General features: G+C 40.5%; 1 protein-coding gene across 2 annotated transcripts in view; it reads left to right on the forward strand.

Moving 5' to 3' along the window:
• The window catches only part of dicer1 (dicer 1, ribonuclease type III), a 31,232-nt gene extending 21,140 nt beyond the window's left edge, over nucleotides 1-10,092 (forward strand). For both annotated transcript variants that reach the window (XM_085390672.1, XM_085390671.1), the window contains exons 24-29: nucleotides 1,170-1,805; nucleotides 2,719-2,977; nucleotides 3,070-3,338; nucleotides 5,429-5,591; nucleotides 5,793-5,868; nucleotides 6,739-10,092. In XM_085390672.1, the coding sequence (XP_085246798.1) occupies nucleotides 1,170-1,805; nucleotides 2,719-2,977; nucleotides 3,070-3,338; nucleotides 5,429-5,591; nucleotides 5,793-5,868; nucleotides 6,739-6,904 (1,569 nt within the window). In that variant the 3' untranslated portion in view covers nucleotides 6,905-10,092. The remainder of the gene's footprint in view (nucleotides 1-1,169; nucleotides 1,806-2,718; nucleotides 2,978-3,069; nucleotides 3,339-5,428; nucleotides 5,592-5,792; nucleotides 5,869-6,738) is intronic.
• Nucleotides 10,093-24,504: the final 14,412 nt, after the last annotated feature.

The raw sequence follows: 24,504 nt of genomic DNA on the forward strand, positions 1-24,504 counted from the left end.
TCCAGTCATTGAACATTTTAAGGAGATCTATTTTTGAAGTGATGATGATGATACATACCATAAAATTAGATGTTCACCTGACAGTTTGTTCATGGTTCGTGTGGTGCTAGCTTTCTATATACTTTTCATCCCTGGCATCCCTTTTCGTCATCCACATATGGAGGTGGGAAATTACACAATGCTGTATAGCCTTTGCTCCAGATTGTACCAATAATCTATGAAAGTCTGTTGCTAAGAGAACAGGCCAAAGACAAATTCAACTTTATGCTGAACTGAAAGTAACCTGGTGCCCCACATGATTTTAATTAGGCACATTATGTGCATCAACAGTGCTTAAAAGTGGCATAACAAACGAGATGGACTAATGCTGTGTGAATGCAGGAAATATCCAGAGTGCTGAAAACAGGCCTGCGATACTGTGTTTGTGTTGAATGATATACTGTCCCAGAAATAACTGCAGGAAAATGTAAAACAGAAATAAATTGCAATAAAACTAATGCTTAACAATAAAAAGCAGTAAAACACTGAGACAGGCTCATTTTCTAATTTAGTTCAGATAGCAGTCTCCTCTGTGTTTTTACAGAAACACTCACAAAATGGAGCAAGACACAGTCGCTGTGCACAATTAGACTTTTATTAAGAGTTTAGTTATGTTTTTTGATAATGCTTAGGACATATCGTCTGTTAATGTCAATGTGTAGTCTATATATGCATACTTCACTAAACACACATTAAACTGTAGGCTATGAATGACAGCTCACATACTTAAAGTTGCATTTTGATTAATTTTGCCTCTGGAAACCTGCTTCAGCAGACCTGATTACGTTATTGTTATTGGTTATCGATTTGATTCCTTATCAATTCTCATTGGCTCCACAGCATATCAATGAGATTACATTCATGCTAATGAGCTGTGTGCTCAAATGTTTGTGTGCGTTGGAGGCGTTTCTTCTCTTTGTTGTGTGATCAGTGTTGGAGTTATTATTTTTAAAAAGGTAACGTATTACATACATGACACAGAACAATTTTGTTAAACCTAATGCAGTACATTACTTAATTACTCCCAGGAGAAAGTAATTTGTGCTGAAGAGACTTCAGTGATTATACTATAGAAATATGAACTATTGATTTTTGGACTATATTGACTTTTTTTTTTTTTCCTCATGCAGGCCAAAGAGGAGCTTTTGGCTAACGGGCGATCTGGACACGAATATGATGAGGATGATGACGAGGGCGAGGATGTAGATGAAGATGGCGAGTTGATGCTGAAAGATGAGCCAAAAGATGAAGTGAACATGGAGGATGATCTTGAGTATTACAAGGAGCACATCCGCTTCATTGACAACATGTTGCTGGGATCTGGAGCATTTGGGAAGAAGATCTCGTTGAGTGGCTTCCCTCCCAATCTTACTCCAGCTTCAGGCTCCTCACCAGCTATGGAATCTCCGTATGATTGGAAGACCCCCAAGAAGCCCTCCCATCCAACCGCAGCTCATTACCCCACAGAGCAGGTGCCCAGTGGGCCCTCACCTGAGGAGTTTGACTACAGCTCGTGGGATGCAATGTGCTACCTGGACCCCAGCAAGGCCGGTGAGGAGGATGACTTTGTGGTAGGCTTTTGGAATCCATCGGAAGAGAACTGTGGCACTGAGCTCGGTAAGCAGTCCATATCCTACGACCTGCATACAGAGCAGTGCATCGCAGACAAGAGCATCGCTGACTGTGTCGAGGCTCTGCTAGGTTGCTACCTGACCAGCTGTGGAGAGAGAGCTGCACAAATGTTCCTGTGTTCACTGGGCCTCAAGGTGAGCTCGGAATGCATCGCAATGCAGAAACAAATGAACACGCACAAAAATGAATCAATTGAGAATCCTAATAAAACCACATGTCCTTTTGATGAGCATAAACATGATGTGGAATATTTCCTGCCACTGCTTCTCCCTAAGTTTTTTATTATAACATCTATAAAAGAGTTCCCCGATTTTGGAGAATGCACTTTTTCCTTTGCCTGTTTGTTCTTTCAGGCTTGTTTAGCATTTGCAGAGAACCTGAGTAGTCCAAAGTGAAAACCACAGATGAAAGTGGCTTCTTCAAATTTAGATTTCACTTTTGTAACAGTGGAAAGTGGCAAATACTTTGTTACTGTGTTATTTAATAACTATAGAAAAAAACTAAACCTGGGCCTGAACTTAATACATGAATTATAATACTGATTTGGATGTACTTTACCAGCTTTCAGAACAAACTTTTTATTACTGTTCATTGTTTTGCTGTTGGCCTCAGCTTTGCAACACGCTTCACTTTTGGTCTTATATGTTCCTGACTCAGTTCAAATAAATAGTTAATTATATTTGATAATATTTTTATATTAATTATAAATAATTCAGATACATGTCAGTTACTGAACATGCCAGTTAGGCGATCGCAAAGTTAAGCAAGCTCCTCCCCCTGCGTCCTAACATGGAGTTTATGGAGTTTGAGTGGCGACATGCATTGTTCAGGAAAACATTGCAGTGATGTTAATGATGTTAATTTTTGTGATGCATAAAATATTGAGAATTATGGACAGAGTACTTGCATCAGCTCAAATCTGGAAGGACCCAAGCTTTACAGACATGGCACTGTTTGAAAGTAACGTTTTAAAGAATGCAAGGCAAAACTCTCTCTCTCTCCTACTATTATTATTATTATTATTATTTTTTAATAAAACGACAACAGGTTTTACCATTGGAGAGAGGTCCACCGACTGGAGCAGCGGCACAGGTTCACACTCATACTCAAGTCGCAGACCTGTGTTACGGCTGGCTCAAGATCCCACCCCGCTGCATGCTGGACCATCCAGATGCAGAACGAACTCTCAACCACCTCATATCTGGCTTTGAGAACTTTGAAAAAAAGATCAACTACACTTTTAAGAACAAGGCTTATCTCCTGCAAGCCTTCACTCACGCTTCCTACCATTATAACACCATTACAGGTCAGTAAACCTTATGCTTTACTGACTTTGTCCTTCATTCTTAGTTGTGCATCTCCAGTTGACAAATCTGTGCTTCTTTCACTTTTTCTTAGATTGTTACCAGCGGCTGGAGTTTCTTGGCGATGCAATTCTAGACTACCTCATAACAAAGCACCTTTACGAAGACCCACGGCAGCACTCTCCTGGAGTACTGACCGACCTGCGCTCAGCGCTCGTCAACAACACCATCTTTGCCTCTCTGGCTGTTAAATACGATTATCACAAGTACTTCAAGGCCATCTCGCCAGAGCTTTTCCACGTCATTGATGACTTTGTGCAGTTTCAGCTGGAGAAGAATGAAATGCAAGGCATGGACTCTGAGGTGAGTCCTGCTTCTCTGAAGAATGTGGTTATTATCGCTTCTGCAGGAACAAGCCTAATCTTTGTTGTTGTAGCTTTGCCCTCTGAAATAAGTTCAAGAACCGCTCGCCGCGAATAACGAGGCTGCCAGCTTTTATTAAGCTGTTTTCATATTCCAACGTTTGGGTTTCATTCGTCTGCAAAAGGCTAGCTTGGCACCAAAATCTCCTTTCGTTGTGCTTAAGGACTTTTATGCCTTAGGGGACAGCAGGCATATAAACAAGAACGCATTTATAAAAATAAAAAAGTGAGAGAAAGAAATTAAGCAATAACTCGCACACTCTTTCCTACCATAGCCATTGGCTTAATCCTTTCTCAATGTTTCTGCAGAGCGCCCTAAGCTGAACAATAAAATAACATATTTGGGGGTAGAGCTGGGCGATATATCGAGTTTTTAAAACATATCGATATATTTTTATACGAGATATAAGATGTGACAATATCCTTTATATCGATATAGTCTATGTTACGTTATAATTATAGTTGTGGAGCCGCAAGTTTGCCTCTCTTTCGTCCACTTTTGTCTCTACGCAACGTTACTCCGCCTCGCCTTCACTGAAGACAACTCCCCCTCCTCCCCCATCGCTTCACGTGCAGGCAGCGACAAGACGGACACGGCAAATCTCCGTTAACGAGTTACTGCGCATCGCCCCATGCGTGGGGCTGGACGGCGTCAACGTGCTAACGAGCTAAACATGCTAACGAGCTAACAGCGCTAACCCTAAAATCCTTTCATTCTCTCAAAAGTTGATAGCGCGCCTTATGTATGAATTCTGGTTGTGCTTGATGGCCGCGAACCGATTTTATGTGGTACACGGCGCTCAGCAATCTGTCAAAAATGTTTGAGTACGACTTTGGTAAGCTGCGGAGCTGCACCGCTTGATAGATTGTCGGCGCATTACGGCTACCGAGGAGCTTCGCGGAGTGATACGTACTGTGCATCAACGTAATATTACCGTATTGTGTGTGTATAAGGACCATAAATGGCACCTGTAAGAGAGGTGGTTATGAAGCGGATTTCAAACTCCAGGCTATCAGTCACACAGTAAAACTTGGGAACAGAGCAGCTGTGAAATCTGTCTCTGTTATTACGCTCAGCGTCTTTTAGTTTATATTTTGACTGCACAATTGTGAGCTCTTTGTTTAGCACAAAAACAACCTTGTTTTCTTTTATTTATGGAGCATTATTATTTAATGAATTCTCATAATTTAATTTTGAGTAATTTTTCATGTACATCTGTGCTATATGTTAATAAAAGTGCCTGTGTGACATCTGGGACACAGTTTTGACTAAGAACTCTCTTTTTGTTCTTACTTTATGGCTTAAAAAAAAAATCGAGATATATATCTTATATCGCCATCCAGCTAAAAAATATCGAGATATGAATTTTGGGTCATATCGCCCAGCCCTATTTGGGGGTCAAATCAGACAGAAAAAGCTGTAAAAGCAATGGAGAGATGACTTAATGTGAGTTGGTAACGCTAAACAGACAGAGGCTTAAATTCTGCAGCTTTACAGGAAAGTCACTCACAATGTCCCCATTACACAGAAGAAGATTAGGCTGATAGCATAGAGTTAACACAGGGTGGCTGCAGCTCAGGTGGTAGAGCAGGTCACCTACTTAATTGGAAGGGTTATGGTTCGATCCCTGTCTGCTTGGGCAAGATGCTTACCCCATGTTGCTCTCCGGTGCATCCATCGGAAATAAATGCATGTGAATGTTAGAGAGCATAGAAGAAAGTGCTTGTGCAAATGGGTGAATGAGTTGTGTAAAAGTCTTTGAGTGCTAAGAGTAGAAAAGCACTATATAAGAAGCCTCAGACTGGGAACAGTACTGGACTCCATATGTAATTAACTGGGATCTGGTTATTGTGTTGCCATCAGTGCAACCTGTCAGAGTGCAGATAGACATTGAGAAGGGAAAAACTCCCTTTTAACAGGAAGGAACCTCTGACAGAAAGGGGCTCAGGGAGGGGCAGCTGTAACTGGTTGGGGGTGTTACAGCTGTCAGTGTGTCAGCTGACGCACAGCTTTGTTGTTTTTGTCTCCAGCTGCGACGCTCCGAAGAAGACGAAGAGAAGGAGGAGGACATTGAAGTCCCTAAGGCCATGGGAGATATCTTTGAGTCGCTAGCTGGAGCAATTTACATGGACAGCAGGATGTCATTGGAGACTGTGTGGCAAGTGTATTATCCAATGATGAGGCCACTTATAGGTGAGAAAGAGTGGAAGCATGTTTCTCTATTTATTTCTGTGTTTCTTGTTTATCCTCCGTGATTGATGGGCAGCGCATGCAGAGAGCTTGAATGACTGCAAACATTCATGATAATTTGCCACTTCTGTGGTTGTGTCAATTGAATCGTCATGATACCATCTCTTTCTACCTCACCAATCTTCATCCCCTCACCAATTACAGAGAAATTCTCTGCCAATGTGCCACGCTCTCCTGTGAGAGAGCTGCTCGAGATGGAACCAGAAACTGCAAAGTTCAGGTAGGACATGAAGAGCACAGCTTCGCTACACTGACTGTACATACAGGGGCAAAAGTGCAGTGCTTTAAATTTATTAGGCCAGCTGTGATTTTAAAAACAAGGAAATTATTTTGTGTCTTTCAAAAGGATTTTTAAATATCATCACACATTAATCGAGCAAAATATTCCACCACTAAAAGTAGTTTTTTCTGTTCAGGAATATATGTAAATAACAGCTTTACATGTACAAATTTATAGATAACAAAATAATTATATTTTCTTTAAGATGGGATCAACTATTAAAGAAACAGAAGAAAGGATTTGGTGGATGCTATTAACTCAGGGCAGCTGAATTTAGTGGTATTAAACTTTTGGACAGTGTGTAATTAGCATAATGATCAAAATATAAAAGGTATACTAATCATACTGGACTAACACTGGTCTCTGACATCTTCTTACTTATGCAAAACTCCCATCTCTGGAAGCGTATCATATTTGATTACAAGGGTTTTTGTGTGTTTTTGAGACTTCTACATCATCAGCGTGACTTTTCTTTTTCCTTTAAAAAAATGATATAAATTGCATGATAAATGTTTAATGGCTGAATTGCAAAATGTGGCTAATGTAGCAAATGTGATACAAATTAATACTCATATATGCAGATTCAAATTTGATATATTTTGTGTAAAGGTTCAACAAACACTGTTATCAAAACAATTAAAGATTTCTGGGAGTTATTTCATGGTTCATGTTTTAAAGGGTTAAGCCTCTATATAATCACCTTTTTTCCCTACCTTTTTGAATCATTTCTTATTGGACGTGTGATATTCAACTCAAAGAATGCTGGTATATTACTCAGAATAACAGTTGTTCCCGCTCCTGTCTTTGCAGCCCCGCAGAAAGAACGTATGATGGGAAAGTCCGCGTGACGGTGGAGGTCGTCGGAAAGGGCAAGTTTAAAGGTGTTGGCCGCAGCTACCGGATTGCCAAGTCGGCAGCGGCGCGACGAGCTCTGCGCAGCCTCAAAGCCAATCAACCTCAGGTCCAAAACAATTGAGCTCTCTTACTGAGCTGTCAACATTAGCACCTAAGTTACCGAAGCCGACAGAGCAACGTCGGCTTCCGAACACAGCACGATACTAGCCCTGTATCTTTAGCCTGTGATGGCACAACAACGGCACCCAGGGAACACTGTGTGCAGACACAACAATTGAAGAAGACTGATATCACAGCCTATTTCACATTAGATATTCTACCTTTCTTTTTTTTTGCGCAAACACAATCTTTACTTTTCCTTTCTGCTTTGTGTAATCATGAGTGCTTTATTAACGTATAGCAAGGTGTTTATATATATAAAAAAAAAAAAGGTCAGGTCACAGTGTCAATTCCCCACTGTTCTTTTTGTTGTCATCTGTTTTTAACCTTGTGTCAGTGAGATGAGGCTTATGCTTATTGTGTAGTATTAGATTGTACATAGTTCAATCAGAGGTGTATGTAGGAAGAAAAAAAAAAAAAAACGCTAAACCCCTCAGCCTGTGCACTAGTGCCAGTCAGTTTTAAAGCGGTTTGTAAAATGCTAACTGCAGACGTGGCTAACAGATACCACTGGAGCGAACACCTGGTGGCATTTCTGTCTAATCTGTCTTGAAATGTATTCTTGATCAGTTTTGCACTTATTCCATTAGGATCTGTTATTTTTAAAATGGTGTGGTCAGATTGACACCAAAATCATATACGTAGCAAAGTATATAAATATATATGAAATGCATAAATGATATTATCGGCCTTAGATGCTAAGGCTCACCGTCATCCTGCAAAACGGATAGGAATTACAACATTCCCAGTTACTGTAATTTAAACTAGTTTCTAACCGCACTTGAGGTTGCATGTTCTTGTAGTTTATGTATAAACCGAGACAACTGGATGGCTTCTATAAATGTTTCAAGTCTACGGCTATATGTAGTGCGACAGCCAGGTGAGATGTTTAAGGCATTATCTCTGCGATTTGGTTTTAGCGACGCTAAGAGTGGATGGAGTCGACTTGGTCAGTCTTGCGCAATAGATGTCTTTCCACAGCAAATCATCCAGTTTTGATACGAGGAAAAAAGAGAAACTCACCCGTTCAATATGCTGCAGAATTTTCTATGAGTTGGATACTCGTGTGTGACACGGAATCTTTTCAGACCGTCTTTGTGAACAAGACCAATTCATTTCAACAGTGTTCCTCACATCCCTTACCTACCAAAGCTATAGTAGATGTGACACTATGAGAATGAAGTCAGTTCCCGAGGGTAAGAATACCAGCCTCGTCTGTGGTTTTTGCTTCTTGCTAAATGTCTCCCCCCTCGCCCTCATAAATAAGCCCTTTTCACTTGAATACCTCAGTTAATTGCATGCATTTTCTTGTCTTTGTTTTTCTTTTTTGTTTGGTGCTAATTTTTTTTTGTATTAAGCTTGAACTTCTCATCTTTTTTGCACTGTAACTATAATACCTCTTTATTTGACCTCCTTTTTTTTTTTTTTTTTTTAACTGTTTAGTTTGGTGGTCCTGTTTGTTTGCTATAGAGCTGTAAAGGAAAGCTGTGTGGTCGACTCTTCTCCCCTCTCATACTTGAGGCACTTGATGATTTTTAGAGGGCGGGGATAGGAATTGTTTTCTCTGCACATAAATTAGTTTCATCATCTATTCATTTCAAACAATTTAGAGTTTCCTTTCGAATTCAGGGGTAAAACAGACGATTGATTGATCACACGAGGATACGTGCTTGTAGAGGTAATCGGATTGCACTCTTAAATTTGCTCCAAAAAATAGGCGGTGAAAATACTTGACTTAACTCTTCAGTTCTGTCTTCATAAATAAGGGTTGGAAAAGACTTTTACCTGTGTGACACCTGAACTGTTAGTATAGCGATCTGAAATCTAATCGGTCACAAAATCCTCCACACAGGTCTTCTACCTCAAAGGACCGTCCTCTCAGTGTTCATTTCTGCACAAGACTGCAGTTCAGTTCAGTGCACTCTGACAGCGCCGTCTACATCAGATCTTCAGTATACAATAAGCCAATCTCCAGTTCCATCATAATGATTTGCGTCGCTTGTCTTGAATCAAAGATGTGACTCAGATCTTAGTGCCTTCTGTGGGAGGAAACCAGCGTGTGCACGGACTAGATCGCAGGCCCTGCTCGTATCTGATGTTAACAAGGCTATTCAGTGTTCTGATCCAAAGTGGACAGCCCACTTCACTCCGTCATTAGAATGCATCTCCGTGGGTGTAGAGTACCACTCGTGATTGGCTCTCAGTCCTCCACTCTGTATGCAAATATGTGCCTGCCTTGACGCCGTTTTCAAAAACCACATGCCAGATCCTGCACGGGTGCATTTTCCAAACCAGCGTTTGCCCGTACTCGGACGGCTCGGTCATTACCTGTAGTCGTCTCCAAATCCAGATGACTTGCCATGTATGGGCTACGGACAATGTTAGCTATGATGCTTGGCCAAGGTGGGTCATTGTTTAGAGTGGGTCTGTGGAAACTGACTTGGGGAACACTGAAAAGGAAAATGCCTGGTGAAAGCATTTAGCTGCAGGATTGGATTTTTGGCCTGGAGTTTTGTTTTGTTTTACTGGCAGGGTTAGTGGAGTCAGTGGAGTAGCCTCCTGAGTAGCGTTGTTCACAGCATCTTCAGCGACACACTGAATACACAAATCAACATGAATGTATATGTTCTTGCTTTTGATCTAAACTCCGTAATTAAACTGAAGATTATTCCTAAATAAATCATGTCACTGATTGGCTCCAGTGTCCTTGGCTGACTGAAGACCCACTGCAGACATTTTCTAACTCTGACCCATGCTAAGTGTTACTAGAGAAAACATAAACCTGAGAACTCAGGACAGGAACTGGCTCTGACTGGGTGCCCGAAAGGGTTCGATCAACAACAGAGGGCAGAAGTATTCTGTGTTACAAACACCCAAACGAAGTTCAGACTGATAGCTGCTGCAGTACGGTAGTTTTGAATATGGCCACAAATTCCAAATTTCTGTTGACCCGTTTGTTGCAGCAACCTGATTCTTTCTTTTTCCCAGATTCCCATTCACTTCCTTTGGTCCAACAGAATACTACGTGAAGAGTAAATGTGAAACTTTGCAACACTTCAGTCCACCTTTTTCCAGCTTATCACTGTCAGAGTGCAATCTGTTATTATTTCTCAAGCAGGCAGAGTGGAACTATGAAAACCAGGCTGTGATTTCTCATTCCCCCATTAGAGACACTGTGGGCTATCAGTTTCACCCTGCCACTCCTCACTCTGTAGTAAACACACAGAGCTGAACACACTAATCATCAGTGAGACTCTGGGAGGGACAGAAGAGGGATTATTTTAAAAAAAGAAAACAAATGTGAAATCGCTCGCGGTGCCACGCCCACTGTATTATGTGTGACCGATGGAAAACAAGGATCCTTTTCAGATGGAGATGAAGACGTGTGTGGGAGTGCTGAAATTAAGGTAGCCCTGGATTATTTGGAGTGGACGATGTTTTCTTCTACTGGCAAAGTTTTTTTCTTTTTGTTTTTTTTTTTTTCTTTTTGTACATGTAGCACAATTGAGCATTGCACTTGGGCGCCATACCTTACCTCATGTCAAAGTGTGAAAGGGACTGAACAATGGAGGAAAAAGCAGTGTGTGTATATATGATGCCATGTTATTAAGGACTAACTTGTGGTTTGCTGCTGTCTCAGTTGCTGGTGTTACACAAATCTATGTTTAAAATGAGAGAATGAGACGATTGGAGAGGAAAGATAAAACCGTGCCTGCAGGCTCTCACCTGACAAATACACTGTAAGAAGAATCTCTGTAATTGGGGCTAAAATGTCTGGATGTCATGTGTCGGATATCCTGCCTTAAATGTGTTTGGAAATGAATTGTAAAGTTAAACTGACACTTTGAATTGAATCCTGCTTTGTCACAGAATGCAAACTAGCCCACCACAGGAGGAGAAATGAGGCTGGCACATGTAATCAAACTTCCAACCTTTTGAGAACCTAAAGGAAAAATCTACTCATGCCTGTGAGAAGCAGCTCACATGAGCACGTCTGCTCTTCAAGTGTAGGCTGAAAGTGGTCTGTCATTCAAACGAATTGGACCATAAACTGTTTACATTTGATTGTCTGTGATCTTCTGTGAATTCTTTGCCTGTAAAATTACTGCTCGTTTTCGCCGTGGATGTAATTAGAATGTTTTGACACCAATCATGAAAAAAGTGACACTTTGAAGTCAAACTATATAGATTACTGTAGTAACACTGTTTGGTCTTCAAGTTGGGATTTATCAGAACACCTTCAGCATCAGCAGCAGTCTTCTTTCTGCAGCTGTTATAAACGAGCAAACACTGCACTTCTTGGTCCTTTGTGCAAACTCCAAGAGTTACTATGGAGACTCTAAAGTGGGTCTCCTCCAGTAGGTCAAAGTATCTAGCCCATGCAGCTTTGTGTCCACAGCTCACTCTGTAATTTTCCATTTAATTGATGTGATTACATAAAGTCTGTGGAAACAACAAATTGTCCTTTTCAAGGTAGAGTAGAGCCTAACCAAAACAGCAAACTTTCAGTACTGATATATTAACTGATACTGGCTTTGTAATACTTCACCATTGTGTACTGTGGATTTGACAAACTATGATTGTCATTTCTTAATTACATCAAGCGTTCCTGATCTTAAAACAATACATTGTCTCAATAATACTTTATTTTATTTTGAAATGTCAGGTGCTATTACTGATATGGAAATGTTGATGCAGGGTCCACATGTCAGTTTCCAACATGTGTTCCTAATGGCTCTGCTTTAGTGCGAGCTTAGACTAATGGATCTGACGCCTGATTACAGAGTCAGTGAATTTTAAGTCTCGGCGAGGTGTGTGCAGTTTAACAAACAGGGAAGATAAACAAACAGCATATTGTGGTGGTAGAAGTGCTTTAACGTTTATGGTGCTGAAGGTGGACGTGGACTCACTACGGTGTGCTCGTGTATTTGTTTAAGACCTTACAGTGGATATCAGTGGGTACTGTGATGAATGGTATGACAATCTTGGAAAATGGGTAAGGTTTTCTACAATGCTTCATTACAATCAAGTTTCCAAAGTGTTTACATTTTCTGTGAATGACTGTCAGAAAATTCTTTTTTTTTTTTTTTTTTTTTACATCCACCGTGACATCAGAGTTTCAAATGTTTTTATGTTGGGCAGCCACTAGATCTCTATGTCAGGTCGGCCACATGCATTTGGCTGATTGGTTGTAAATTTGTAAAGCAAATGTCACCGTATCCAGCATTATTGGTGTTTTTTAAGGTGGGTTTTTCCTTCAAGGATCAAATATGGAGTGTAAGAAAACCAACATTGCTTTGTTAAATGTTAAACGGTGAAAAGTGGGGTAAAGAGAGAACTCTTGGCAGCAAGATATTGGTCTCATGAAGCCAACATCGAACATCCTGTTCACCATGCAGCAGAACACCAGCAGAATGGAGCTACACAGATCGAGTGAACTGTTATCAGTATGAGGAATTATGGGCCATCACAACCTGCAGCAAATATATTTAAGGGACTTTGGAATAGAACTCAGTCATACTGTAATACCGTGCTGCAGTGGTTTGCGGTCTGCACCTTATGGGTCACAAATACCTTTAATTCCCCCCCCATGTTTTTATAATTGTAGCCTGTTATATCTACAATAAAAATAATGGTATGGTTATTCTGTGGAGTTCATTTTTTTTCTATCAGGTGGAACCCTGCACAGAATCAGGTTGAGTATGTTGATAGGTCAAGCTATAATTAATGGGCAATCAGTTACACTATCACCACCAAATACCAATGTTCTGTTAATGGTAGTTACGGCTACTATAGCCAAACTAGACCCTGGATTTGAATAGTTAGATATATTGGTCAGTGTCACACTCCTCTTTTCTTTTTGTTTGTAATGAATTTATAAATGTGTAGAGAGCCTTTCTGGCTTTCTTCATGAACCATCATGGTGAAGCAGTCCTTTCAAAAACTTGTCCAAACCTTGCTAGCAGTTAGCATTTAGCCTTGCTGCTCTCCCACAGCCCACTTGCAAAGCAATATAATATTCTACAAAGTTGCCAAAAAGTTGATTCTGTTCATCTGGACGCAGGTTTTAGTTGGTTTAGGTTTTAGTGAGAGAAATGTTTCACTCATCCAAGTGACTTCTTTAGTCTCAGCTGACTCCAGGTTTCCCCAACCTTATAAACAGTTCATTGCACAATGACTGAAACTAGCACCACTGAATGAACAATGGGCTGTGAGGTCAGTTCCTTGATCTTTAATATGCAAATGGTCATGACACAGCCCATTGTTCATTCAGAGTTACTGTTTTTTTCCCACATGTGAGGTATCTTATATATGCTGTCTTTATATTCTGATAAAGGTTCTGAGACTGAAGTTAATTTTGCCAATACTTCTAAGTAACCACTCAGCCACTGAACATCTTTGTTATAATCCCCAGTTTGAGAACCAGGGGGTTAAACGTGTCACTAATCATATTCTGTTTAAAATAAACCTATGATGATCATTCCAGAAAGTATTGTAGGATTTATTTTTACATTTATACATTCAATGGTGTATTTACTGTTCTTTTTCTCCTTCAAACAGTTCAGGTATCACTTTCTAGACTCTGGAGAACTTTCTTGTGGGATCTGCATTGTGTGCCGAGTGCAGCCTGAAATATCATTTTCCACTTTGGTTTTTGTCCTTCAATCATTGTAATGAATGATTAACTGTTACTGTGTGACACAAAGATGAGCTTTATGCTTTATCACACCTACACTGTTTCAAACTGCATCTACTAAGTTCAGAAAGGATAACCGTTCAATATTGGAACAAGTATAAACAGCAGTTAAACCCTTATAATCCAATATTGATTGTAGATGGTATGCATAATCTTAACCACGGATTTATAAAGATAATGTTCATAGATGGTTTACAAACCATCAGGCAATAATCAAACACTGATTTAACATAAACGTTCCTTTGAGATAATGTACAGAAATGAAACAACTGTGAATGTATTTAAGTTGGTTTTTTAAGGTCTTCTAAATGCGTAGGCCATTTATCACTTTTAAGTCTGTCCTCTGATTTGAGCTTGGATGGGTCTAAGCTGCTGAATTCAGCTCTGTATGGAGGTACAGCCACTCGGGTCTGAAACTCATCAACAGCACCCACTATACTGGCTCCATCTCAGGTGCCTGACAACATACCACAGCAGTTAATTCACCCCCTGGGAACCAAACAGGAATACTCAAAGCAGGTTCACCATCAGGGTCACATTTCACTGGACTAAACCGGCTTAGAGGCAGGTAATTTTTCAGTCAGACCAATGTGTCAGTGAAACTTCAAACTTCAATTTGTCTTTTTTTGTTGTTGTTGTTCTTCCCATGTTGAGATGTTCATTCCTATCTGGAATTTATAAAATCTTAAAGGCTAACACATTCTTATAAACCTGTCAAAATGTGAGTTTGTAAAGGAAATCCCCCAAAGGAGCAGCTCAGAGAAAAAGGCTTGTCAACCTGTGAAGCACAGTTCAGGCTACAATCTATGAAAAAGCCTGTAGAAATATTGATTTTTCCATATTTGCATGAAAATGTAATTTAGGATAGAATAGCCCTTTTTGTTATTGTACAATGAAATTGTTGGTGCTACTCACCAACTGTGCAACAAATACAAATGGTATGAGAACAGGAATAAATAACAAGAATAAATACAAAACAAGAGAAAGGAGCACATTAAAAGGACAAGTTGCAAAGTGCTTAAATCTAGTGCAAAGGACTTGGTCTGAGTCAGGGGCGGAGCGGGGGGGTGGCTTATGGGGCTTAAGCCCGGGTTGTTTTTTCAGAAGCCCGGGGTCTTTTGGAGTGTAATTTTTTCATAGTTAGATGCCTGGCTGACAACTGTATAAAACAAAAACTACACACAATATTCGAAGCACATAGTGCACACTGTGGGAATTTACGACTGTGCGTAAATCCCCCCTAATATTGGTATGATCCGAGCTCAGACACTAAGTGACTGAGCGAGGGGGCGGGGCAGCTGCTACCTGCGAGTGCGCTGTTGGAGAAACGCAGCCAGGCAGACAGAGGAGAACTGAAGTTCGACCAGGTACCAAAGCAAATCATTCGTACTGTACAAATAATGTAAATATGACGGTGAATCATGAAAGATATCAAAGTGATCACTTGACCCATGTTACGTTACTTGCTCTTCAAGTGAATCAACAAATGAAAAGCCGAACAACAACAATGCTGTTTCTTTAGAGAGTCTTAGCTTACACGTGTGTTTATTTCATATTTTCAGTTGTTTCCCTCCACGGCTAAATAAATCGGTTTCAGTAATGCACTGATATACAAGAATGGACATAAGGAGCTTCTTTCAAAGAAAAAACTCTGGTAGATGTTATTTTATATATTATGCTTTGTATGTTGTTCAGTATATTTCTATGCAAAACAAGAGGAACTTCAATACACAGCAGTATATTCACAGCTGAAACCAGATATTTACACTTTATGGAAAACACAACATTTTTTTACTGCACAACATCAATTTAGAGTAAACTTGTTTTGTTTTGGATAAATAAATATTGAAATATCTTTTGAATTAGTTAAATGTCAGAATACAGAGAGACAGTGTATATGTGCTCCTAAATTTGATGAAAGTGATAAAAATAGAAGCTCTAAGTTTATTGTTAATTAATAAGAAACTGCAGAAGATTCCATTCTGAGCTGAAGAAGCTTCTGATAGGTTAGTAGAGTCCATGTGAGTAAACTGGTGGCACAGCTGTGGATGCATATAAGGCAAAACACAGAGCCTGTTTCTGTGACATGGGAACATCAAGAGATGTCAACCAAAACACCAGGAAAAGAACTGTGGAGCTCCATAAGTGTGGCTCAAGTTTGAATACAATTTGGTGCCATTTGCAATTAAGAAATACAGACAGTTTATCTCTTTACTCTTAAAGTTAACAAATATGTTTTTTATATTTATCTAAAAAATAAACATTTAGTCTGATTTGATGTTACAATTAAAAAAGTGTTTTTATCCGAAGAGTGTGTAAATATCTGGTTTCAACTGTATATTTGATGATTGTCAGCACAGAGAGAGAGAGAGAGGGGAACAGAGAGGGAGAGAGAGGAGAACGAGGACAGAACAGAGATGAACAAGAGCAGGTGAGACACACATGTTAGTCACATGGTTGTTTACCAAAAGTATCAGCGTATCATAGGTCCTCATGTATCTCGTACCTAGTGTTTCTTTTTAGGTTTGTTATTTTTCAAATTCTATATTTATTAAGTTTTGCAGCTTGTTTGCACAACAAGGCTAAATAATTATATAAACCTTTCTCAATCTCAATCTACTACCCTTTAGGGCTAAGCCCCGTGTGTATCAAATGTCTGCCTCCGCCTCTGGTCTGAGTAAGCAGTCTGCATGTGAGTGGCCTGAAGGATACTCAGAGCATGGCTGAGATTGATGGTTGGAGGGGTGTGGAATGGTGGTTGTTTACAGTCTAAATGGCCCAGGGGAAGTAGCTGTTTGTGAGTCTGTAGGTGTGGGTGACCTGAGGGAGGGCAACGAATCAAACAGATGATGGGATGGGAGGAGTCACCTGTGATGCAGCACCTGAAACTACGGATACTGGATGCCTGTGCTGGCATTTCTCCTGCGGTGTTGCTATCAGTGTGTGAAGAGTGGGAGAAGAGGGTTGCATTGACAATCCAACACAATGGGCAGCACATTGAACACATTTTATAAGTGATCAGAAACTTGTAAATAACTCATGAAAGAATAAAGTTACGTTGAAACCAAGCACACCATTGTTTTTCTTGTGACGTTACCAATAAATTTGATGTGTCACATGACCCTCTTCCTATTGAAAAAACAAAAGTTGTATCCAAGATGGCCGACTTCTAAATGGCCACCATGGTCACCACCCATCTTGAGGAGTTTGCCCCCTCACATATACTAATGTGCCACAAACAGGACTTTAATATCACCAACCATTCCCATGTTATTACGGTGTATCCATATAAATGGCCCACCCTGTAGTTTTAAGAATGACAAAAAATCTTGCTGCATGTTCTCACCAAGCTTTTGCTTTAGCATTCCACTTGCTTCTCATCAGCTGTCATCTGCCTCCAGAGTCCCACAAGCTATCGAAGCTTGACCTGTTCTAGTCTGATGTCTCTCTTCGCCTCAAGTCCACGACAGTAAAAGAAAACTAACCTGCAAAGTCAAACAGAAAGTAATCTCTGTCCTCCTCTCTCTGTCTTTCAGAGATGAAATAATAATAGATGGAAATAGATAAACTAAACAGAACAGAGTACCCCGATTGCCACCGATTTTAATGGTTAAATCATACAAATAAGCAAAGGAAATTCGTCTTTGTTTTTTAGACACACGTGCACAGCTGTTTTAGTAAACATAAGTGCCTCAAAGCTACTGCTGTTACGATCTAGTGCTATATAATTTAAAGTGAATGAAAAAATAGAAATAAATAGCTTTTTTCAAGAGGGTAGGCTCCCACCTTCACTATCTGAAGCCATCATTACACTTATCCTAAAGAAGGATAAGGACCCCACTGACTGTAAAAGCTAAGTCTGACCTCCTATGATAGTAAGATTTTATCTAAAATTCTGGCTAATCGATTAAACCGGGTAATAACCTCTCTTGTACATGTAGATCAAGTTGGTTTCATAAGCTCACGCTCTTCAGCTGATAATATTAGGAGGTTAATTGACATTATGTGGGCGGTTCAGGACAGCCATTCTCCCATAGCTGCGATTTCGCTGGATGCCGAAAAGGCATTCGACAGAGTCGAGTGGAGATATTTATTCGCCACTTTGGAGTGTTTCGGTTTTACCAAAAGCTTTATTAATTGGATTCAGCTTATATATGTACACCCCAAGGCATCAGTACTTACAAATGGAATAATAGGCCCTTCTTTTGAACCAGGTAGAGGAACCAGGCAGGGGGATCCCGTCTCTCGACTTCTTTTTGCTCTGGCCCTTGAGCCGCTGGCAGTGGCTATTCGTAGGGAGCCCAATTTTCCAGGTGTCAGTATAGGGAGAGACTGTCATAAACTGATGTTGCACGCCGATGACATTTTGCTTTTTATATCAGACCCAGAAAAGTCTTTAAACTCCTTGCAGGCAATAATAAATACGTTTTCAGCTATTTCTGGTTATAAGGTGAATTGGACCAAATCAGAGGCCCTTCCGTTAACTAGTTATTGTCCTAGGTCACTTTTTCAAACCGGTATGTTTTCCTGGCCTCAGGAGGGCATTAAGTATTTAGGCATCACCTTCCCGCCTCATTTGTCAGACCTGATAAAGATAAATTTTGAACCTTTACTCAGCGCTCTGAAAATTAATATTGATCGTTGGGCTCCGATGTATCTCTCAATGTGGGGAAAGGTAAACGTAATCAAAATGGTATGTACACCTAAGTTCAATTATTTGTTGCAGGCTCTACCAATTCATGTTCCTTTGAAATACACCAAACAATTTGACCAGCTCTGTAAGGCATTTATATGGAATAATAAAAAGCCTAGATTGAATCTGAGAAAACTGCAGAAACCAGTGGACAGAGGTGGGTTAGGGATGCCTAATCTACTTATATATCATTATGCTTTTCTCTTCGGCATTTGGCACATTGGTTCTTACCCCCTGAGAAAGCGCCTCCTTGGTTTTCTATTGAAAGTACTGCTTGCTCGCCATTTACACCATTATATAGCTTATCAACTAATTTGTCCCCCCGTATCCAATCACATCCGGTACTTTCTCATTTGAAAGAAGTATGGAAAAGAATGTCCAAATTATTCAAATTTGATCCATATCTTAACCAATCTGCTGGTATTTGGTATAATCCCAAACTTTCTATTGCTAAACTACCCTTCTTTTGGAAGCTCTGGTTTCAGAGAGGTATAACAGTGTTGGGGGATATTTATGAAAACAGTATATTTAAATCATATGGAAAACTTGCAGAAGAATTTGATTTACCTAGACAGGAATTTTGGAAATACCTGCAACTAAGACATTTGATGGCCAATACATGTGGTTCATTCGCAAAGTTCACTTTAAGCTAAGATAAGAGAAGATAAGATAAGATAGAACTTTATTAATCCCTCGGGTGGGTTCCTCTTGGAAATTCGACTTCCAAAAAGCACAGCAACGACCGAAGTTACAGTTACAGTTACACACACACACACACACACACACACACACACACACACACACACACACACACACACACACACACACACACACACACACACATATAAAAACAGAGACAAATATAAATAAAATATACAAAGGGGATAAATAGAATAAATAGGAATAAAAAATAAAAATACAAGTGAATTGCACATTTCAAGTATTGAGTCTATTGCACTGTTGACTATTTACAAAAAGTATTGCACAAGGTATTGTACAGTGAGGTGAAGAGGCACTACAGCTTAGTTGTTCCCCCCTCCTTTGTCCTCCTGTTTCCCCTCCCTCTCCCCTCCAGAGAGGAGTTAAACAGTTTGATGGCGTGTGGGACAAAGGAGTTTTTAAGTCTGTTAGTTCTTGTCTTGGGGAGAAGCAACCTGTCACTGAACAGACTCTTCTGGTTGTTAATGGCCGTGTGCAGAGGATGCCCAGCATTGTCCATAATGTCCATCAGTTTCTTTAGTGTCCTTTTCTCTGCCACTGTCACCAGAGTGTCCAGCTTCATGCCGACCACAGAGCTAGCCTTCCTGATCAGTTTCTCCAGCCTGGATGAGTCCCTCTTTGCTGTGCTGCTCCCCCAGCACACCACAGCATAGAAAAGTACTCCAGCAACCACTGACTGGTAAAACATCCTCAGGAGCTTCCTGCAGATGTTAAAAGACCTCAGCCTCCTGAGGAAGTACAGTCGGCTTTGGGCTTTTTTATACAGGTGCTCTGTGTTGCATGACCAGTCCAGTTTATTGTCCACCCACAGCCCGAGGTACTTGTACTTGTTGACCACCTCCACCTCCTCCCCCTCTATCTGAACCGGCAGTGGACCTTCTCTGGACCTCCCGAAGTCCACAACCAGTTCCTTAGTCTTTGAGGTGTTGAGTTGCAGGTGATTTGTGTGACTCCATGCGACAAAGTTCCTCACCAGACTTCTGTACTCCTCTTCCTGATCATCCCAGATACACCCCATGATGGCCGTGTCATCTGCAAACTTCTGAATATGGCATAATTCAGAGTTGTAGCAGAAGTCAGAGGTGTACAGGGTGAAGAGAAGAGGGGACAGCACAGTTCCCTGTGGTGCTCCTGTGCTGCTGACCACAGTGTCAGACGTGATGTCCTTCAGCCTGACGTACTGTGGTCTGTCGGTGAGGTAGTCGGAGATCCAAGCCACCAGGCAGGGGTCCACCTCCATCCTGTTCAGTTTTTCCTGAAGCATACAGGGCCGGATGGTATTAAAGGCACTGGAAAAGTCAAGAAACAGTATCCTGACCGTGCCTTTTCCCCCATCCAGGTGTGAGTGGGCTCTGTGTAGGAGGTACAGGATGGCATCCTCCACTCCGACACCCGCCTTGTATGCAAACTGTAGTGGGTCCTGGGCATGTTGTACCTGTGGTCGGAGGAAGTTGAGGAAGAGCCGCTCTAGAAGAGCCGCTCTAGAGTCTTCAAGCTGCGACTTTCTGGGGGAAATAAAAAAAACCTTTGGGCATGGACAAGAGGCATCAACTTATTACAAAATGCTTTTATTAGCTTCTGATCCTAACACACTGTCCCTCAAAAGAACGTGGGAAATGGACTTAAATCTCAACTTTACAGTGGAGGAATGGAATGGCATCCTCAGGAATCTGAAAAAAATGTCACGCGAATTGCGTTCAAGATTGGTTCAATTTAAGATTTTAAATAGAGTATACTGGACACCCTCACGGTTGCATAGGGTGGGTCTAGCGACTGACGATGCATGCTGGAAATGCCAGCAAGGAAGTGGCACACTTTTACATTTGCTTTGGGGGTGCTCCAAAGTCCAAGATTATTGGATTCATAGGATTCATATTCACACTGTAGTAGAGAAGGTTGTAGGTCAAGGGGTCCCATTTATGAACAGTCTTTATGTATTAGGAGACCCTTTAGCTTTGAGTCACTTATCCACTTCTCTTGCTCATTGGGTACAAACGGCGATTATGCTGGGGAGGAAGCTGCTGGTGAAAGAGTGGAAGGCCTCATCGACTCCTACCTTCTCTCAGTGGTATACCTCTTTGGGACAAGTGGCAGCTTACGAAAGATTATCATATAGACTGCTAAATAGACTGGACGACTATAATGATAAGTGGGCTAACTACTTTTTACATACAGGTCAGTGACGTATCCGGCTAAAGTAGTTAAGGTCGGACTAATTAGGATAGCTGTAATCTGGTCTATGTGAAATGTTGGCATCATTTTTTTTTTTGGGATGGAAATATGCATTGATTCTCAATTTGTTCTGTTGTTGTTACTGGGAATGTCCATTCTGCTATCTTTTGGGGGGGGGGGGGGGGGGGGGGGGGGGGGGGGGGGGGGGATTGTATATTAAAATCGAATAAAGTTTGAGTCATAAAAAAAAAAAAGCTTTTTTCTCTGCATTTTTCATCCACAACCAAACAGATTTTTTGGTCTCTGTAAGTGAAGCTTTTAAAAAGCTATTTTGCGGTTTACAGTTTTCAGAAACTTAGCTTTTGCAATAGTTTGTAGACAATGAAAACAAATATTTTAATCATGCAGCATGAAGGGTGTATGCATTCATCTCATTTTTTTGTTCTCTTATTGTTTGGAGGCGCTCAGGATAATGTTTTCTCCTTGAAGTAAAATTGCAAAGACTTTCTAGATTTCATCATCTACAGTACATAGTATCATCTAACTATTCCAACAATATAATTTAGATAAATCTCTGAGCACAAGGGACATGGGTTGCCCTGCCTGCATTGAAATAAAAAATACAACCAAAAAGAGCCAGGACTGCTGAGAAACTAAAATCCTCCATCAGACTCCCCCGAAGTGCAGCAGCTGCTGTCCTCACTTCCTACACTGTTGTTAAACAGGGGATACAAAGTGTGAAACATTGATGCTGTTTTTTTCCTTAAGCTGCATTTTCTCACTTTAAATATTTAATCTGTTTTCTACGTTCTCTTGTGAATTAAATATGGGGTTATGAGATCTGCAAATCATTGCATTGTGTTTTTCCTAACATTTGAGACACCTTCCAGCTGTTTTTGGAATCGGACCCATGGTTCACATCATTACCAGCATAAACCAGTCAACACGCTTCTTAGCGTAGAAGGTCCAATCTACATTGATGCACATTCCAGAAGGAGGTTTCCAGGAACATTATATCTTCAACAGTCCAAGAAAGGAAAAAAAGTCAAAAGTCAGTCAGCTGACAGTTCATTCAATGTAAAAAAAAAAAAATCAGCTTTATTTATTTCATTTAAAAAAAAAAGAATATTGTGCTTTGAAGGCCGGATCATTTATTTTTTACAATTTCAAATTAAGAACAATTTTCTTTTACTGCTAAACGGTTTCCCTTAATGTTAGGAACCTCTCCACAATGTCTGGAGCCAGCCTCTGTGTCTGCTCTTTTTATACCCAGTATTGTTACTGATTAACCTCATTAAAGGAGATGTTCCAGTATGCTAACCTTAGATAAGGAAGTCTTATTTAGATTTTAGTCCACAAGTTCAGATGTACTTTTAAGTTGAGAAAAAATGCAGGGGTGCGGGGGTGTTGTCTGTGGTTAAACAGTCTCATATTCAATTGTCCCAGATTTCCACGGAGCTTTCAGAGTAGACGATATCCACAGCGTGGTGAGGTTGGAAGTAGAACTGTACAGAGTGACAGACTCTGCAGCACTGCAGCAGGCTACAGTGAAAATCCCCAAAAAACTGTTCAGGCAAGCCCTCCCTCCTCTTCCTTCCTCTTGCATATTTATTCATGTTTTCCTTTGATTTTACTTTAAAATAAATCGCTGATGTGACACAGCAGCAGTCTGTACATTATCAGCACAGGCAATAACTCACCATTAACCCTGCTCATTCCCCCTCTATAACCCCTGATTCCACCTCAACTCTGTTTTCAACAAAGCTGACCCTATTTGCATTCAGCTTACAGTGTATCCACAAGTGTGTGTGTAAAACACGCAGTTTTAAAAAAAAATATGGCTACTTAATGAGAAAAAAAAGTACACAAGAGTGACAGTATAGATTAAAAGTTTACAGTTTTACCACCAGATATGTTCAGTGCCACCATCTTGGTTTGCTATCTCAAGGTTTGTTGATCTGTTTTGACTTTCCAGTTGGGAAATCTGAGTTGATTGGGTGTTCCACATAACATCTCTGACTGGGAACTTGGACTTTCCAGCTTCCACGCACCAATAGGCCTGAGCTGCTGAGGGACTTGCCCTCTCACTGAGGGTTTCTCACTCTGCTCGTTTCTCACCTGATGTGTTTATATGCCTTTAACTTTTATCTCCCACAGTATGTTATGCATCCTCTGTTTAGTTCTGTTCTTTTCCCCCTCATTCCCCAACCAGCCGACACAGATAACTGTGCCCTGCCTCTATATAATTAAAATTGAAGTGAATGGAACTGAAAATACAACTTTGAAAAAATTAAACATAATTGTCAGAGGCCCCTTCTGAAAGTGTCACGGTCCTGGGTCAATGACTCAGTGTTTTGAGTTTTGTATTATTATTGAACTTTGTTTTTGTCATTATTTATCATTTCTAGTCTTCTGGCTTCTGTCTCTGTGTTCTATGGTTGCTCTGTATCCCCTTGTCAAGTCCTGTGTCCTCTGTGTTATGTTTCCTGTTTTACTTTGAAAGTCCGTGTCCTATGTCAGTGTATTGAGTTTTCCTTCTCCTTGGTCTCGTCATGTCTGATTACTTGTCATCCCCTGTCTTACCACAGTCCCCTCGCGTTTTCAGATTTGCTAGTTGTAGTTTCAGGTTCGCGTTACTTTATTCTTAGTTTTCCCAGTTTAGGTTTTGGTAAGTTTTCTCTGTTTGTAGCTTTGTTCAGCTCAGTTCAGTAAAGGCTCACCTTTTGTGATCATCCACCTTTGCCTGCATTTGGGTCCACTCCTGACTCTTTCCACACGATTTGGCTCTACAAATCGTGACAGAAAGTTCTGAAATGCTGGTAAAAAAAAAAAAAAAGCTTGTTTCCTAAGAGAAGAGGTAGTAGACATATCCCTGTCCTATACTTTTTCAAGCATGTCGCTGACATCAGTAAGCAAGCAAAGGAGAGTGAGAGAATTAGCTGAACCTTTCAGCTAATTCTCTCACTCTCCTTTGCTCGCTGCTTTTTCTCATCACACCTAAAGAGCTGAGACGGCTGTCATAATAAAAACTTGTGCAAACCAGAAATGAATAAGAATCAAGCTGCTGATTGAAGCCTTAGTCAGTGTTAGCAAATAGGAAAAGGAGCTGACAGTGCTTGCTTAGGCAGATAATTAACACAGTGTCACCTTTCTGCAATACTGCGATTGCTGTTGTTTGTTTGTGTGCATGATGCTACATGGGGATACTCATCATTCTCTGCCAAAGCAGTATTTGAAGGCTGGAGGAGGACCTCTAACCTTGAAATGCTGTTCCCCTTTA

This window comes from Rhamphochromis longiceps, linkage group LG19, assembly GCF_057381845.1.
Source record: "Rhamphochromis longiceps isolate RC_006_pf linkage group LG19, R_longiceps_female_GT1.1, whole genome shotgun sequence".
In the NCBI taxonomy this organism is placed as follows: Eukaryota; Metazoa; Chordata; class Actinopteri; order Cichliformes; family Cichlidae; genus Rhamphochromis; species Rhamphochromis longiceps.